The following is an 18,426-nucleotide window of genomic DNA, read 5'->3' as shown; positions in this document are numbered from 1 at the left end:
AGTGTTTGCGCCTGACACCAGGGGGTTCAGCATGTGACTCACATTGATAGTGTCCCAATTTCTCTGTGCTTTTTAATCAGGTCGACGGCATGTCCAGACCAGACTGGTTGAGCCCAGAGCTTCCTCCTTGAACAGTGGTGACTGCTTCCTTTTGATCACACCTCATTATTGCTTCATCTGGATTGGAGAATTTGCAAATGTTATTGAGAAGGCCAAAGTGAGTGTGTCCTGATTCGTACCAACAAATGCACATCACGCTATCAAGCTTTAGCATTGTTTAATATCCAGCTGTTAGCAGTGTTGTTATTGTTAATTAAAACTAATCAAATTAAAGCTAAAATAAAATATACAAATATGTATTAAAGTTCTTAAACTTATTTCAGTTAGTTGTCAAGGCAAGATTAACAGTTTTGACTAAATTTAAGTTAAAAACCTAATAAAATGAAAAAAACAACAATTAAAATGGAAAATAAAAATGGAAAGTAAAAGCTAATTCAGAATTTTAATAAACACTAATAGTATATAAATAATACTAAAATAACCCTGGATGTTTAGTGCAAGATGTCAGTATTAGTGACTCGTATACGTAAGATGTTTTTTTGGGTCTCAAGATTTTGTTGCCATTTAGACTGTCATATCCTGTAGCTGTGGTGTTTTCAGTACTATTCATATGTTGGTGAGTCCCCCACGTGCAGGAAGTAAACAGAATTACCCACAAAGGAAATGTCATATTGTTGCACAAGAAGCAGGAGGTGAATTGTAAAAGCTCCTGTGTCTCTCTTACAAATTAGTCGCAGCCTCAAGTGTCTTATATTGTTGGAATCCTTGGCTCACAACGGACAAAACTCATCTCAGATTTGTGGGTATTGAGTTTTTTTTGTGAACTAGTCCTAGTTTTTTCACCCGATCTGAACCAAACCAGTGTAGCAAGATTCTCTGGAGAGTGAATGTCAGTAAGTATTACAAAAAAAGTTGACCCACAGTTTTTTGACTCCGTCACAACGGGAAGCTAAAACATTCACAAGGGGGCAGAGCTGCTTTTATTAAAATGCCTATTAACTCTTGAATGGAAAAAAATAATACTTTCACTAAACTGGGAACAAATGAAAGAGCTGAAAACTGAGCTGACAGTGAAAAAAGAAAAAAAAGTTTGGCCATATATAACAGGGAAAATAAAATGACAGGGAACAATAAAGGAAAAAAATACAAACAAAAAAACCTAAGACACTTAAAACCAAGTGTCTATGTGGTCATCAAAAAAAATGTAGCCGCACTTGGCCAATTAATTTTGAGCATCTATTAGCCAAGGTTAACTAGTTTTATCACTCGGCCTTGTTATAAGCACTGTAGCATTCTATGAACTCCCTAAATCAATAATTATAAAAAAATCAAAAATAAATGTAACTTTACCCTTGGGTTGCTATAATGGGTTTGTTTAGTAAAGACACATGTCTAAATATACCCCAAAAGCCTATAATTCCTAAATGAAAACTTCACCAAACTACAGTAGGTGAGCACATGCAACAGATGATTCTAAACAAGCATGCAAAGTTTTAGTTAACGCTATAAAAGTCATAAATGGTAATAAGCATCATATTTCTATGGTAAAAATATAGTTTATTTTTCCTTCTGTGCTTAAATGTCTTGAAGTGCTTGAACTCTGATTATATTATGATTATAATATACTATATTCATTCATGCAGGCCGCAGAGTTAGCTTCGTTCATTCAGACCAAGCATGACCTGGGATGCAGAGCCTCGTATGTGCAGACCATTGAGGAAGGTGCCAACACTCACTCTCATGCTGCCAAAGAGTTTTGGAAGATTCTTGGTGGCCAAGGCAGTTATCAAGGTAAACTGATCTGTAATTCCTTCTGCTTAAGGAAGAGTGTTTGAGCTTCTGTTTTTTTTGTGTGTGTGTGCACAAGCATATTAAGGCACGCTGATGTCAGAGCAGTTTAATGACCTTAACTTACCACCTTTCCCTGTTAATATGGCCCTCTCTACCCTACAGCTGCTGGCACTCCAGAACAAGATGAGTTTTATGAGAGTGCCGTCGTAGAAACCAACTGTATCTACAAGCTCATGGAGGATAAACTTGTTCCTGAAGATGACTACTGGGGTCGAGTTCCTCGTTGCTCCATGCTTAACCCTAAAGAAGTACTTGGAAATATTATATATTTAATATTAGGGATGGTTTGATGAAATTAAATAAAATTTGTTTTTTAAACTTTAAACTAGCAATATATTTGATTCATATTATAAGCAGCAGTCTACAAGTTTGCATGCTTGAAGTTGAAAAAGTTGATTGCTTGTTTTTGGGTGTATGGTCATATTTGGTACGATTATCTTCTTTAAATATTAGCCTACTCAGGCCAAAACCTGACAATTAAATTTAAATATATTAAATTCAGTTCAATTGTAAATATATTGTACATCTCTGCTAAACACACTATATTATATAATATGATCTGAAGTATGGCAAACTCAAGTTAAAATCTTTTTTTTTTAAAATCTAGGTGCTGGTGTTTGATTTTGGTAGCGAGGTCTATGTATGGCATGGTAAGGAGGTGACACTGGCACAGAGAAAAGTGGCGTTTCAGCTGGCAAAGCACTTGTGGAATGGCACCTTTGACTACACCAACTGTGATATTAATCCTCTGGACCCTGGAGAGTGCAATGCACTTATACCCAGGTACAAAAGGTGTCTCCTTATAAAAATACATCTCACGGTTTTGTTCTGTTCTTATGGATTTATATCTAGAAGTTATATACAGATTTGCGTAACATGTTATGAAACTAAAACAATAGTCTTTTCTGAATTGCTTATTCATAGGAAAGGCCAGGGACGACCAGACTGGGCTGTGTTCGGCAGGTTAACCCAGCACAATGAGACTATTCTTTTTAAAGAGAAGTTTTTGGACTGGAGTGACTCCAAGAAATCCACAAAGAATGGTGACTCACACATTGTAGAAAGCAAGGTAGACTAGCCCAAAATAAGTTACTAAATTAGAATCATATACTTCAGAATATATTTAAAATGTTCCAGGACATCAAATAAAATTGGTTGGTTTATTTCTTTAGGAGCATCGGGGTGGGGAATGTCGGCCGTACGATGTGTCATTGATGTTGACAACAGTACAGACGCCAATCAAGACCGTTCTTGATGGGGTCAATGTTGGACGAGGTTATGGATTGGTGGAAGGTGACGAGGGGCGTAATTTTGAGATCAGCACGTTATCTGTTGAAGTCTGGCACATTCTAGAGTTTGACTACAGGTAGGATGGATCATTTATTGGTTAAGGCTATTAAATTAATGGGGTTTCATATACAAACACTCTCTCTCTCTTCCTTGTTCTAGTCGTCTACCCAAACAGAGCATCGGTCAGTTCCATGAAGGAGACACATATGTGGTAAAATGGAAGTACATGATCAGTACAGCAGGTGAGTTGTATGTTGGAGGTGTGCAATAGAATGTTCTTGTTTTTCAACTAAAATATAAAGATAAAAAGTTTCAGCAGTTGAAATAAAATAGCAATTTAAGATGGAAACCTTAAATGGGTGCGCTGGGAACTAACTAAATGTTTAAGCACTAAAATTGCTAGCACATTCTACATGTTTAATGTTAATTGAATTTAAATTAAACTCCTCTGCATGGCCTGGTGTTATACCCACTCTGGTCCCATCTTGCAGTCCATCTATATTCTTTCATATGAATTCATTTAATTTTCTGAAGCCACTGTGAAAACCAAACGTTCTTTGACCATGATCCAAACCTCTGCTTTTTTGTACAGTTGGCAAGAGACTGCATTCAGAACGGATCATCGGTCCAGGAAAGGAGAAATGTTGTTATTTCTTCTGGCAGGGTCGCAACTCCACTGTGAATGAAAAGGGAACCTCAGCACTGATGACTGTAGAGCTGGATGAGGAGAGGGGTGCTCAGGTATTCACTATAGATCATCGTATACTTCAAAATACTTTTTATAGATAGATGGATAGATAGATAGATAGATAGATAGATAGATAGATAGATAGATAGATAGATAGATAGATTGATAGATTGATAGATTGATCGATCTTGATATTTAAGCTTGATTCTGAAGGAACATTTGTTATTATTATCAATGTTGGAAAGAGTTGGAATGCTTAAAGGGATATTCCACCCCAAAATGAAAATTTTGTCATTAATCACTTAACCCCATGTCATTCCAAACCTGTAAAAGCTTTGTCTGTCTTCGGAACACAACTTAAGATATTTTGGATGAAAACCAGGAGGCTTGTGACTGTACAATAGACTACCAAGTAAGTTACATTGTCAAGGTCCAGAAAAGTATAAAAACATCGTCAGAATAGTCCATCTGCCATCAGTGGTTCAACCGTAATGTTTTGAAGTGACGAGAATACGTTTTGGGTGCAAATAACGACTTTATTCAACAATTTGTCTCCTCTGTGTCTCTCCACATCACCGTTGCACCATTTTGGAGAATATGAGCTGAACACGGGTAGCTTCCACTTTTCTGTGTCAGCTGCGTAACAAGGATAAGTTTTCTACGTTTACGCTTTGATATAAAAATAAGTGGAGAAACGCAGAGGAGACAAATTGTTGAATGAAGTCATTATTTTTGTTTTATTCGCATACAAAAAGTATTCTAGTCGCTTCGTAACAGCTGAAACACTGATGGAAGATAGACTATTCTGACGATGCTTTTCATACTTTTCTGTACCTTGACAATGTAACTTACTTGGTAGTCTATTGTACAGTCACAAGCCTCCTGGTTTTCATCCAAAATATCGTCAATTGTGTTCCGAAGATGAATGAAGCTTTTACAGGTTTGGAACAACATGGGGGTAAGTGATTAATGACCAAAAGTTTATTTTAGGGTGTAATATCCCTTTTAATATTTTTGACATGTTTTTCGATATAACAGCGTTATTTGAAATGAAGTATTTTGTAAGAACAAGTCTGTTTAACATGATGCTTGTTATGCAGGTCCAGGTACAGCAGGGAAAAGAGCCTCCATGTTTCTTGCAGTGCTTCAATGGAGGAATGATTGTTCATGCTGGAAAGAGAGAAGAGGAGGAAGAAAATGCACAAAGTAATCTTTTTACTAGCTTTACCACACACACAGTTTATATTTTACATAATTTTACACCTTGAAAATCCTATTTTGAGCAGATTACTGGTTACTGGTTACTCGATTTCCCTTATTTTTTATAGATGACTGGCGCTTATACTGTGTGAGAGGAGAGAAACCCATAGAGGGCCATCTGCTAGAGGTTGTGTGCCACTGCAGCAGCTTACGGTCTCGCACCTCTATGATCCTCCTGAACATCCCAAAAGCCAGCATGTATTTGTGGCATGGCTGCAAAGCACAGATGCACACACGTGACGTGGGTCGTACCGCTGCCAACAAAATTAAAGAGCAGTAAGTCAACTCAAATGCAAACAAACAAATGGCACTTCGCCTCAAAAAGGTTGCAGACTCCTGAAGTAGACTTTCTGGTCTCCAGGTGTCCTCTGGAGGCGGGGCTTCACAGCAGCAGTAAGGTGTCCATCCAGGAGTGTGATGAGGGAGCTGAACCACAGGGCTTCTGGGAGGCCTTGGGAAGAAGAGATCGAAAGGCATATGACTGCATGCTGCAGGGTGAGCAGACAAAGCATGTGTCTGTGTGTTTGCATGCTGACGTGCGGGTGATTTTCAGCATTACTGAGGGTCCTTAAGAAGTTTTAAATTCAGTATGATCAGTTTAAGGTCATAAAAAGTCTTAAATATATTAAATAGTACAACAAAGGTTTTGAGAAACTGTTAATCAAAAATGAAAATCCTGTCATCTTTTGCTCACCATCAAGTGGAACTATTCACTATTCATTTCATTATCATTTTAAGAGATCTTTCATTTGGAGACAGGAAAGCAGGAATCGTGATACAGCCTAATTTTATTATTAAACTAAATGCTGCACGTTACAAAATAAAAATGCAGTGCTGTTGTGCATTTTATAGGCTAATGATTTCAGAGGAGTTCACAATAAATGAACACTGCGCATTTATGCAAAGCCATTGCTTATAATCTATTAGCAATGTTTATTCTACAGTGTTTGTTTTTAATATGTTGTAGATTTGGATATTGTATTTTATATATATAATATATATATTTATATATATATATATTTTTATGAGCAGCTGGTAATAGTGGTGCATATGCATTACAAAAAAAGAGTCTCAAACATAAAATGTCAAAAAGTCTAGCATTAGGCATACATTTTCCCCTGTATATTATTGGTATATTGGTTACATAATAAACTGTATCCAATATTCAGTTTATTTGTATCTGTCTTTTAAAAAGATACTGTTGATCCACGTGTTTTGTCATGTTTCTCAGATCCGGGAAAGTTCAACTTCACTCCCCGGCTGTTTCAGTTAAGCAGCACTTCAGGCGAGTTTGTGGCAGTGGAGTTTGTGTATCCATCTAGGGAACCAAATTTGGTCAACTCGATGCCTTTCCTACAGGAGGATTTGTATACAGCTACTCAGCCAGGTGCTTGACATATTCATGTCCACTAAACACTGTTAAGAGTGCTGTCTGATTTAACTTGTTAACTTGCACTGATAGGTATTCTGGGTGGGTGTCAGTTACACTTTAATTAGGCTTTTCTACACTCATTACATGCATAATGTATTAAGGAAATGTTATTCACACTCATTTAAAAATCATGAGATTAGTCTGTGGCAGTGTCGTGATGTCTCGACTTGTGTTTGATTTTCTTTTAGCCCTGTTTTTGGTGGATAATCACCATGAAGTGTACCTATGGCAGGGCTGGTGGCCTCAGGACAGTGAGAGCACGGGATCAGCTCGCATACGATGGGACTCTGACAGGAAGTGTGCCATGGAAACAGTTCTCCAATATAGCAAAGGTGACTTAAAAAGACACACCAGTCTTTAATGGTGTTAGAAAAGAAACCAGAATTATATTAATAGAGCATGATATGTTGTATTTCTAGCAGCTCCCCGTTTAAACTACTTAAGAGGTTGGCAAAAGATAAAGATTTTGATTGAAAATTACTTGTATTGTTAAAAAAGATTAGTAAAATTAATGTTCAACCACAGTGCAGAACAACGTAATATAGGAAGGAAATCAGGTATATTTGTTTTCATATTAATTCATAATAAAACCTTAAATTAAAGTCTTAGTCCCAAACAAAAATGCATGTTTGAGTTGTCTTAACTATGAAACCTAATCATATTTTCATAATATTTTTAAGAGTTACTTGCTCAGCCAATATTTAAATCCTATATTAAATCAGTTCATCATATAAAGTGGTCGTAAAAATTCACAAAACTCGATTTATATGGATTCATTTTATGATGGATATCATGTCACTATAAAAATATCTTAATTTGTGGTTCAAAAATTAACAAAGTGATACAGGTGGACAAGTATGAATTACTTTCTGAAAAGCAGCTATGAAATGACTTAATATCATTTTAATATCATTTTGAAATGAATTCCTCTTGAACATATATGTGCATTTTTTTTTTATAACTTATAAGCTGCTGTGCTCATGGGGATGCAAGTTCAAATCCCAACTGCATTATTTCCCAGTCAAAATGTTTTTGTTTGTTTTGTTTTTTTTTTGTATAATTTTTATTTTATTTAATATTCTGACTATATAATAAAAAATGATGCAATAACATCGCTTTGCTTTCGTTTTTATAGAAAAAAATGAGAAAAAATCTCCAAAATCATACCTGATCCATGCAGGACTTGAGCCTCTTACTTTCACTAACATGTTTCCCAGCTGGGAACACCGAGAGGACATCACTGAGATCACAGAAAAGGTGAGAGAGAGAGAGAGTTTCATCCACATACCAAGTTTGTGGTATAAGAATATGGTTTAAAGATTGTTGTTTTCTGTGATTTATAGGAGGCAGAAGTATGTGATCAGATCATTCTGGTTGAAGACGTCTTGACTAGACTCTGCAAGACCACGTATCCACTTGCTGATCTTCAAGCCCGTCCACTACCAGAAGGAGTTGACCCTCTACGTCTTGAGATCTACCTTTCAGATGAGGACTTTGAGGTGAGAAAAATCACATTAACAGTGACCTTTCAAAAGATTACTCAGCATTTAAGTTTCATTAGTTGTGCAAAAAATTATTGTCTGATTTTGAGACATTGGACAGAGATATTACTGAAGTGTTTCTGTTCTGTAACATCTGTCTGCCTGTGTGTGCTCATGTATTCTGTCTAAGTACTGTCTACTTTTAGTTTGCCTTTTTTACCCTTCATCTATTTCATGTTTCTCCTTCTGCTCCCACTGTCATCTTGAAGTAGCCTCTCTTAACCTGTCTCTACCTGCATCTTTCTGCTTTCCCCCTTTTTGCTGGTGTAGTCTTGCATCTGATGAGGTTAATTTTTCCCTTCACATGCCAGGGTGTAGGGGCTTCTGGGAAGGTGAGTTTTGTTTCATGAGGAACACTGGTGTTTTCTCACTAATGCTGCATCCTCACTGTGTGAACTGCATCACTGTGTGCTTGTGTATCACATGCCATGGCACAAACTGTCTGGGTCACTGTTCACCACTGTTATCTCACTGATTCTCTTGGTCTCACACATGGGGTTGAATTTTTCTTGGATGTACACTATGGTCCAAAAGTTTGGGGTAATTATTATAATAATTTTTTTCTGTAAAAAATACATTTAATTAAATGTTAGTAAATACATTTCTATTTTATTAAAGATTAAAATTTCAAGTAACTGCCTTTTTAAACTTTAAACATAAAGCAGTTTTGAAAAATGTATTACAGCTTACACAAAAGTAAGCAAATAAAAAATTAAGAAGAATTTCAGATGTGTTAATAGATGTCTTGAGCGCCAAATTAACATATTTCAAAAGATCATGTGACACTAAAGAATGGAGTAATGGTTGCTGAAAATGTAGCTTTGCCATCACAGAAATTAATTACATTTTAAGAATTTATTAGAAGTTGTAATAATATTTCACAATTATCATTTTATTTTGAAAAAAAATTTATGCAGCCTTGTTGAGCCTTGTTTTTCCCCCCAAAAAAACATAAGAATTCATAATAACCCCAAACTTTTCAATGGTAGTCTTCTTTAATTGTGCTAATTCATAAAATTAATCAAAACATTATTTGTAAATTATTTTAATGTTATGGCATATAACAATAATCACTTTTTTCTAAATTAAAAACATTTATTTATATATAATATATAATTTATATTTTTATTTCTTTTTTGTTTAATTTTTTTAGTTTTTTTATGGGCATCACATTATAATATACTTTATAAAAAATGATATTCACTTTGATTAGATTCAGCAGTTTTTTAATTATTGTTTTTATTAGCTTTAGTGTTAATGATGGCAAAGGTCATTTAAATGTAAAAACGGGAGAAATGAGCATGAGCGATTAAAAAAATTTTCAACATTGATTATTAACTCTCTCTCTCTCTCTCTTTATATATATATATATATATATATATATATATATATATATATATATATATATATATATATATATATATATATATATATATATCAGCTAATAATAGAATATAGTACAAGTGAATTGTGAATCTTTAATTTAAATACTTTAATATTGTTCCCATTTTTGGATTGGTGAGTGGCAGTGACCAATATCCTCCAGCTCTTGTGTTTGTGTGTGTGTGATCATTCATTCATTTTTGTTAAGCACCTCAGATTCTTGAGTGTGATTAACACTTGTGTGTCTCCTGCTTGCGTTTTTAAATCCCTATACTTCAAATTCTATCTGTGTGTATGTTGTCTGCAGAAAGCATTGGAAATGTCAAGAAGTGAATATGAGGCACTGCCAGGGTGGAAGCAAGTGAATGTGAAGAAAGCCAAAGGACTGTTTTAAAGGAACTGCTGATTGAGATAGAGACCTTCTGAAGTGGAGACCTTCTCATTCCTTTTGATCCAGGCAGGACAAACGCAAGTGAAGGTCTACCTGTGTCAAACCACACAGGGAGGTCAAAAGGGGCTGGATGAAGGAGAAAAGACACTGATGGGCAGGGGTTTAGCAGCCTCTTGTAGCACATTTCTCTCCTATTTTCTCCCAGTTTTTTTTTATCAGTAAATTAGCAAGATTTGTTTTCTTGTTGAATGTTTTGAGTGCTCCCCAGCATCTTTTCTTCCCTTTGTTCTGCAGTGCTGTGTTCACATAAAGCCAGTCACCGTCCAACCTGCACAAGGCAGCCCTCATGCACTGCCCAGCTTTATATAAAGACCTAATAAATGAAATTATCTAATTGTATGAAAGCTCAAAAGAGCACTTTATGTAAGTACATTCATACCTGCTCTCATAAATGGCCTAAAGATGTGTTTAAACCTTCCAGATAGATGCTTGAACTTGAGAACCCTGTGTGTGTGTGTGTGTGTGTGTGTGCGCGCGCATGAGAGAGAGAGCGTTTGTGAATCCATACAATGTGTGTATCTCTTCAAACAGGATTGAATGAAACTGTGGCAAAAGAGAAAATCTCTTTCTTTTCTGCGTTGTATAGTGCCTTGCCTTCATGTACAGTTTATATAAAGACAGATGCTAGTCTGCATTTTGAAAACATATTTGTGATATAAATAAATAAACACTGAATAATGTAGATAATGAAAATCTTGTCCGGTGCTTTGTTCCCAAATCAGTTTTGATTCCACATATTGAAATCAAACTCATAAAATCAGAGGTTTTAGCACTATGCATGTATGATTTAGATTTTGGTAATGTTTTGTTTGACATGCTCTGTCCCAATTTGCATACAATCAAATTAAATGATATTAAATGGTATTTGAAATTAGATTTAGTGTGCCCAAGATTGTAGTATGTTGAAATCACTGTCCTAAAGGTCCTAAGTTTCCTAAATCTAGTCATTTAATAGTGTTGTATTAAATGAATGAGTCCATTTCAAAGATGATAAAAATAAAATAAAAATCTATAAAAATATTGGACCAGCAGAGGACGCTGTTGTTCCACAAGTGAAAGTGATTAGTATTGCATCATCCCAGAATGTCCTATAATAAGAAAAACGGTGTAAAATATCTGAATATACATTTGCTCTCACATCTCGTTGTATCTTTTTCTTCAACTTGCCCTATTTCTCAATAAATCCACAATTCACAAAAATAAAAAAAATCTATAAATTGCCTTTTAAATCTCCATAGCTATTGAATCTATTTATCTTTACTCTAACACAGTTCTTATTTCCGTAATACCCATAATTAAATTACAAAAACTGAAAGCAGGTTCAACAAACAAATGAGCACTGCCATAAGTCCACAAGAGCACAATTAGGACACTTTGAACTTGTCGGCTCAAGTGGGATATATAAGTCACATGATCCAATCAAAGTCAGGGCTAAAAATGTTGTATGTCCAAGGAGCTGCTTCCTGTCTGTCTGACTGAGGATTGAGGACATACCTACATCTCAGACAACTCGGATGCAAATGTGCAATCACTGTACACTAACCATAGTGTACAATAACCATTACTGCAATCCGTATGAACACATTGTAACATTAACATTCATATGCATTATGGCAAAGTGTAAGCGACTTCAAATAGTAACACGTAGGAAGTTTTTTTTTTTTTTAATTGCATGTGAATAATCTGTTATGTGATATGATATGCATTCAATTACTAGTCATTTCAGCTGCTCTATTCTCTGTTACAAGTACCATATTTTAGAGACTAGCCACAGGTCCTATAATCCAGGATCTCATTAACAATACCCATGATCAGGCCAGACAAATCTGCTTTACCTGGAATGCAATAAACCTCCAGGCAAAGAATCTGATTGGCTGAATGGTAAAAGGTCACTGCATCTGATTAGCTGGAATTTCTACACTGAATTTCCTATTGGTTGAAAAAAGACGTAGGGTGTGTGGTTGATGGGTAATAAATGACCTTGAGGAACCTATCGAGCAAGGAGCTGTGGGAATGTAGTGTACTTTTATTTTCTCTGCCATGAATCTGCTCATTTTGCGTTGACCTGGAGGCCTCTGTCAAGATTAAATATCTGTGAGAAACTGGAAATCACTTGAGAGCATGAAACATGAGAAAAATTGAATTAAACTGTTAGACTAAAGGCCCATTGAGCTACAGAAAAGCACACATCTTTGTATAACTGAGAGCTCATTCAAATAATGAGAATGAGAGCCTCTGAGTGGTGACTGCACAGAACACTCTTCCCGTCTTCTTGCTGTGACAGTAAGTCAAGTGAATTGTAGTGCACTTGGTCAGTACGCAAGGAAGGAACCAAAGCCGATTCAAGTTATCTTGTTGTTAGTATCATTGCCTCGGATAAACCGTTTAAACGATGTGAAGGGCCCTATAAAGCTTGCACAGTGCGGATGTTCTCAGCATTTCTGCCATTAAAGGACATGTTCATTTTAGAAAACGAGCAAGAAAAGGGGAGGTTTTTCACAGTGAACTAAAGTGACACACTCTAAAACTGAAGTGCTTTTTATATGATTTATGCTCACATGCTATATATACTATGAGCTAATGGCAAAAACTCACTCTCCAATACTAAAACTCCAAGGACTATGACCCTTTAAATTATAAAATTAGATATTACTAAGATATTATAAACAAACATTCAATTTAAATAATTGGCTTTCATATTTCCTTTATAGTAAAACCTAAATAATTTATTAAAAGGACAAAATAATTTAGTGTTAACTTGTATTTTTATTTGTGAAGGATGCCAATAAAATATTTAATTTATGCTATCAAAACTTAAATTTAAATAATTAAAATAAATGGACATTTATTTAGTGTTAACTTTTTATTTTATTTTAAATTTTTTTACTAAAGCTTTGAAAAAATTACACATTAATTTGCTGTTAACTTTTATTTGCTAAATCTGTTGTTCAGTTATTGTTTACTTTTTTACACTTTTGAATATGTATAACAAATAAATTTATTATTTTGCTTTTTATTTTACACTTTATGAAAATTACAAATTAATTTAGTGTTTACTTTATTTAAAAATATTTAATAATAAATGTATTATTTTATTTTATTTTTAAAGGCTTTTTAAATGTTTTCTTTTGACTACATTGCTAACGGGCCACGTTGCTGCATGTGCAGGAGAACACCGGTAGGGGGCGCGCCGCTGAAAGCTCTTTGTTGCACTCGCTGGTTTGTGTTTTTGTATGTGTGTGCATGCATGTGAGCGTGTGTGTGTCTGTCCGTTTGACTCGTAATATGTGTCAAGAGAGTGAGGGGAGAATTCTCTATGTAGGTGACTGAAGCTAATGTGTTTAACACCAGAGGTCAGAAAGACAAAGGTCTATCGAAGTAACACGTTTTGATCTGAAACTCGCTCCACAACACCGGCACATATGCGAAAGTAGCGGATTTTGTGAATAAAACAAAGATTTGTTAAGCGAACTTCTGTCAAGAGGGGAAGGAAATAAGCCGGACACGTCAGAAGAGGATATTTCTTTTTGGAAATCGTAATATGAAAAAGGAGCGGGCCGAGATATTAGGTTTTGTCCCTCAGAAAGAGATCGTCTACAACAAACTTCTCCCGTACGCAGACAAACTAGACCGCGAGTCCAATGACATTTTGGCCCAGATTAAAGGGAACTTGGGTCGAGCTGTCCAGCTCCGCGAGTTATGGCCCGGAGTTTTACTTTGGAGTCGGAAACTCTCCGCGTAAGTACATTAAAGACTCCAAAACTGCTTTGTCTTGGGAATTGAGCCTGTTTTATTATTAAACAGCAGGGAGAGCTGAATGACTCGGGGAACGTTAGCTTGTAGCCGCTAGCAAGCTAAAAGCTAAGTGCTACCTGAGTCACTCAGCTGTCCCTCCTTGCTCATATGTAAACATCGCACATCTATCTGCTAGTACTCCACGATTATCTTTCATAATATCTAAAGTAATATTAAAGTTACTTCGGTCTGGTTCGTCAGCGAGGCTTTAGTCTGTAAAATGCAGGACTGTTGTAAGCTCATTTTAAGCTAATCAGCTAACGGAGGCTAACATTAGTGCTGGATAAGCAGCTGCCACATGCATCACTGCAACTAGTGGTTTAGACTTAAAAATACATTTTACTTGAAGGAGACTGCTTAAATGTTGTTTCATGCCTCTATGGGTTGCCTAATTCATTTCGATTTATTTTAATATGCTTCTTATTGGCACTCACTCAATTCTCAGTGGGCTTGATGATTATTTTGTTTTACCATAACAGCCATGTGTACATGTATATTAGACCTTATTGATGGATATAAGGGGATATTATTCCTTTCAATTATTTAAGTTCTTTAATGCATTATTTAATGACACTTAAAAGGTCTTACATAAATTCATGCTGCATATAACAGGTTACTTAGTCGTGTTAAGTCTATTACTCGTGGTTTTGATTGCTGTAGAATTTCCATAGAGTTTGTATCACACTAAATACATGACAGAATCTCTGCTTAAATGAGCAGGGTGTTTGCAAACTTCATTCCTCATCTGTTTGGCTTCTTACCTCATCATCAGATGAAATTCAAGGGATTTCGTAGTGGGCATGTTGTGTGGAAATGAATATAATATGTGATTTAGTGAGAGAGCGAGTTATTTGAGCCAATTCAGTTAATTTCTTTCCATTGTAATAATTGTAACTCTGTGTGTGTGTCATTGTGAGTATTTAAAGGTGTGCATGTTTACAGACATGTGTGTGTGTGTTTACAGATGTGTGTTTGCCTTTACAATATATACTCTGCTCTTCCATACTGTTTTCAAGGATACTACAGTTTAATAGGTGCAGAGGAAACTCTGCCAAATAAATAATAAAAAAAAGGACCCAAATGGGAATAAATCTGAGCTTTTAACATTTAGTTGAGTGTTTATAAAGACTCTCTTACATAACCAGAGTCACAGCTCTCTCCGTTTGTCTCATGATTATGGTGGCCTTCACGCTTACATATTTATAGGTACCTTCGGGTGTACGGGAGAAAGTTCAGCAAGGAGGACCATGTGCTCTTCATCAAGCTTGTGTACGAGCTGGTCACCATCCCCAAGCTGGACATCAGTATGATGCAGAGCTTTGCCCGACTCCTCATCAACCTACTGAAGTATGCAGAAGTGTCCCCATCAAACACACATTTGAGAATTACGCAGTAGATTTGTTTTTGGATGCTTCAAATGTTTCTTTACATGAATGAAGGATTAAATGTTGAATTTTTTTTTTAGTTAATTGCATATAAAAATCTTAATATAAAAACAAAGTAATTCAAAGTTTTGTCATTTTATGAGAATATTTTGTTATTTCCATATAATTGAATAAAAGGCCTTGGCTTTGATAAATGCATTATTATTATAATTTAGTTATGTTTTAATTATAACTTCGTGAATTCCTAATGTTTCTGAGCACTCTTTTTTTTTTTTTGTAACATACAGGAAGAAAGAATTGCTGTCCCAGGATGACTTGGAATTGCCTTGGAGGCCTTTGTACGATCTCTATGAGAGTATCCTGTACTCAAAAACTGAGCATCTCGGTCTTAACTGGTTCCCAAAGTAGGCCTCTTGCTCTTTTAATCTTTCTACCTATCGCTACTGTAGTCTCGCTGATTTGCTGTGAACTATGGAAACAAGTCCAAACAAAATCTTTGATATGATTGGATACAATGTTTTTTTAATACCGTGGTACCTGAAAACAAACGTTCAAAAAGTTTTTTTTAAAGCTCTAGGCCATTCAATAGAATTCCATCCCAAAATCAGCACAGAAAATATAAAATGAAGTCTTAAGTTTCTTTGACACATTTGTCACACATTTGCAGAGATGTAAAGTGTTTCTGTCTGGTGAACACACATATGACGTATGATTTAATGTACAGGGCAAGGTGAGGTTTAAAGGAGTAAAGACTCTGTCAGTGCCAAGATTGGTTCATAGAAAAGAAGGACCCTGGCGAGCTGCCTAAGATTTAGCAAATTGCTTTATCTTGTTTAATTTTTGTCTTCCCAGTTCCCACATTTCAGGCCATTTAACTGGGCACTGCAGACTCTTGTAACACAAACAATCCAATTAAACACACCATGTATTCTCAGAAGAATCTATTAAACACTTACAACTGTGAGATTGATGTTATTGGTATGTCTAGCATTGGCTGATGCATTTTTCCTTTTCTCACATTCAGTTATCGAGCAGAAGCCTCAACTAAACAAAAAATGCTTAGTATTGTGCGCAAGCGGTAAGCACAGCCCATGTTTTACATGTTGCACTGTACATTTCCAAGGACAAAAAAAATATTTATTTGCATGTGTCCACAATGAAGAGCAAATCAACGATCTAAATGAAAATCCCATCACAGCTTACACCTGCATTTGTATTTAGAATCTTTGTTTCTGGTCGTATCCACTTAATAACATGCTTCATAAACACGTTAGGAAATGGTGCTCCTTTTAAAGTTTCTAATATTTCATCTTTGTCTGTCAAAAACAATTCCTGGATGTTCAGAGGGGTCAGTCAGCTCTTATATTTAGGCTAAGAACTCTTATATTTTAGAAAACTAAAACCGCACATTGATAAAAAAGTTGTTGCAAATAACTGTTCTGCAGCACACCTCCTTCAGGAATGGGATAGACTCACCACGGTGACTTTATTCTCTTTATCTAAGAATTTGATTGTTCTTACAATCTTACAGTTGGGCACGGGGTTTATATTAAAATAAGTTACTAATCAAAGCTGTGTTTTCCAAAAGCATCATAAGCCTTTATATATAGAGTGGAATCATTTTCTCCATAGGGAAAGAATTAAAGGCAGACCAACTATGAGTTTCCGATGTTGTTAATTGGTGTATACTTTTGTTGAAGCCATCAATTTGCATTTATTGAAGCTGATTTTTCAAAACTGCATGTATCTTGCGGAAGAACAATGTAGCTACTTGTAATTGGTGTTTAGTGGATGTTGTTCTGACAGGTATAATATATATATAGTTTTAAAATTAAAATTCAACCACAATTTTCTCACCCTCACGTCATTCTAAATCTGCATGAATGCTCTACAGCATGCAGATTTAGAATGACGTGAGGGTGAGAAAATTGTGGTTGAATTTTAATTTTAAAGTGGACTATCCCTTTAAGCTCAGAGAACTTTTGGAAAACACAGTGTAGTCTGTTGTCAGTCCTGTTTTTTTTAGGTCAGGCTGTGTATGTGGGTCGGATCACTTTGACTCACTGATTCAGAGGGCAAGGTCACCCAACTTTTAACCAATTTTCCCCTTGGGTTCTGGTATCATTGTGTTCTATTTACGGTAATCTTGCCCAAACTGAGAGAGTTCTGAATGTGGAAGGTGTTTATTTACACTTGTACCAAGAGGAAGATCAACAGCTGCCGTGTCTTGCTAAGTTTCTCTGGGGCTTATTTTTAGAACTGGGGATGTACAAGACAACACATTGTAGTTATTAACTAGTCATTGGGTTATCTGAACAACTAGTTGATAGCCCTGTCTTAAAGAGATATTCCCCCAAAAAGGAAATCCCACCAAGTCATTGCAAAACTGTATGACCGACTTCTGCAGAACACAAAAGGTTCGTAAATAGAATTGTTCTTTTTGAATGTACTTTATTTTTTAGTAAGCCTTGAACGATCAGGATCAGTAGACCCCAGTCAGATGTGTTTTAAAGGGCTTAACTTAGTGTTCTTGCATAAAAAAACTAGCTGGATTGACCACATTAGAATGGAACAGAATGCAGGTTGAATAAATCATAACTTCACACAATATGTAAAAAAATGGTGCAGAATAGTTAAAATGGCACAGAATGATTTATAAAGCCCTTCAATAGCATTATTTGATAGGAATCTAATAAATTGTTTGGCTGAATATACATTTTATAGTAAATCACTGTCATAGTCCTAAAAAAAAAAAACATTCCTGTGAGCACCACAGCCAAAAATGTAAAATTCTTTCATTCATTACTCACCCTCATGTCATTCCATAACCGGAAGACCTTCATTCATTTTTGGAGCACAAATTAAGATGTTTTTGGTGAAATCCAAGAGCTTTCTGACCCTGCATAGACAGCAATTCAACTGACGCGTTCAAACCCAGAAAGGTAATAAAGACATTGTTAAAATAGTCCATGACATCAGTGGTTCCACCTTAATTACATAAAGATATGAGAATACTTATTGTGCACAAAAGTATTTTTGTAGCTCCATATAATTACAGTTGAACCACAGATGTCACATGGACGGTTTCAGTGATTTCCTTACTACCTGTCTGGGCCTTGATCGTGTCAGTTGCATCAAAAATGTCATTAGAGATATATTGATGAATGAATGTCTTACGAGTTTGGGAATATCAGGATGAGTAATTAATGAGTAAAGAGCTCCCCCTTTAATTCTAAAATCCTTATCAAATTGTTCAACTCGATTTACTACATTTAGTAGCATAATTGTAT

At 35.6% G+C, this 18,426-nt stretch overlaps 2 protein-coding genes across 20 annotated transcripts in view; both read left to right on the top strand.

Annotated features, from left to right (window-relative positions):
* LOC127968944 (supervillin) overlaps positions 1–10,649 on the top strand; it is an 81,662-nt gene extending 71,013 nt beyond the window's left edge. For 13 of the 18 annotated variants that reach the window (XM_052570430.1, XM_052570435.1, XM_052570422.1 and 10 more), the window contains 17 exons: positions 81–217; positions 1,704–1,851; positions 2,014–2,159; positions 2,519–2,694; positions 2,836–2,980; positions 3,084–3,277; positions 3,361–3,443; positions 3,794–3,942; positions 4,990–5,095; positions 5,218–5,425; positions 5,511–5,644; positions 6,381–6,536; positions 6,770–6,913; positions 7,717–7,838; positions 7,925–8,080; positions 8,434–8,454; positions 9,813–10,649. In XM_052570430.1, the coding sequence (XP_052426390.1) occupies positions 81–217; positions 1,704–1,851; positions 2,014–2,159; positions 2,519–2,694; positions 2,836–2,980; positions 3,084–3,277; positions 3,361–3,443; positions 3,794–3,942; positions 4,990–5,095; positions 5,218–5,425; positions 5,511–5,644; positions 6,381–6,536; positions 6,770–6,913; positions 7,717–7,838; positions 7,925–8,080; positions 8,434–8,454; positions 9,813–9,899 (2,312 nt within the window). In that variant the 3' untranslated portion in view covers positions 9,900–10,649. The remainder of the gene's footprint in view (positions 1–80; positions 218–1,703; positions 1,852–2,013; positions 2,160–2,518; positions 2,695–2,835; positions 2,981–3,083; positions 3,278–3,360; positions 3,444–3,793; positions 3,943–4,989; positions 5,096–5,217; positions 5,426–5,510; positions 5,645–6,380; positions 6,537–6,769; positions 6,914–7,716; positions 7,839–7,924; positions 8,081–8,433; positions 8,455–9,812) is intronic. The other 5 variants (XM_052570436.1, XM_052570431.1, XM_052570428.1 and 2 more) reach the window with 1 other exon arrangement.
* Positions 10,650–13,111: 2,462 nt separating this feature from the next.
* LOC127968846 (proteasome activator complex subunit 4B) overlaps positions 13,112–18,426 on the top strand; it is a 28,813-nt gene continuing 23,498 nt past the window's right edge. Inside the window, exons 1-4 of one of the 2 annotated variants that reach the window (XM_052570205.1) lie at positions 13,112–13,694; positions 14,958–15,098; positions 15,424–15,540; positions 16,161–16,214. In XM_052570205.1, coding sequence (XP_052426165.1) covers positions 13,498–13,694; positions 14,958–15,098; positions 15,424–15,540; positions 16,161–16,214 — 509 coding nt within the window. In that variant the 5' untranslated portion in view covers positions 13,112–13,497. The remainder of the gene's footprint in view (positions 13,695–14,957; positions 15,099–15,423; positions 15,541–16,160; positions 16,215–18,426) is intronic. The other variant, XM_052570206.1, reaches the window with a different exon arrangement.

The sequence above is a fragment of the Carassius gibelio genome, chromosome B12 (assembly GCF_023724105.1).
Source record: "Carassius gibelio isolate Cgi1373 ecotype wild population from Czech Republic chromosome B12, carGib1.2-hapl.c, whole genome shotgun sequence".
Classification (NCBI taxonomy): Eukaryota; Metazoa; Chordata; class Actinopteri; order Cypriniformes; family Cyprinidae; genus Carassius; species Carassius gibelio.
Note: the sequence above shows the minus strand (reverse complement) of the source record. Positions and strands in the feature narration are given on the sequence as shown.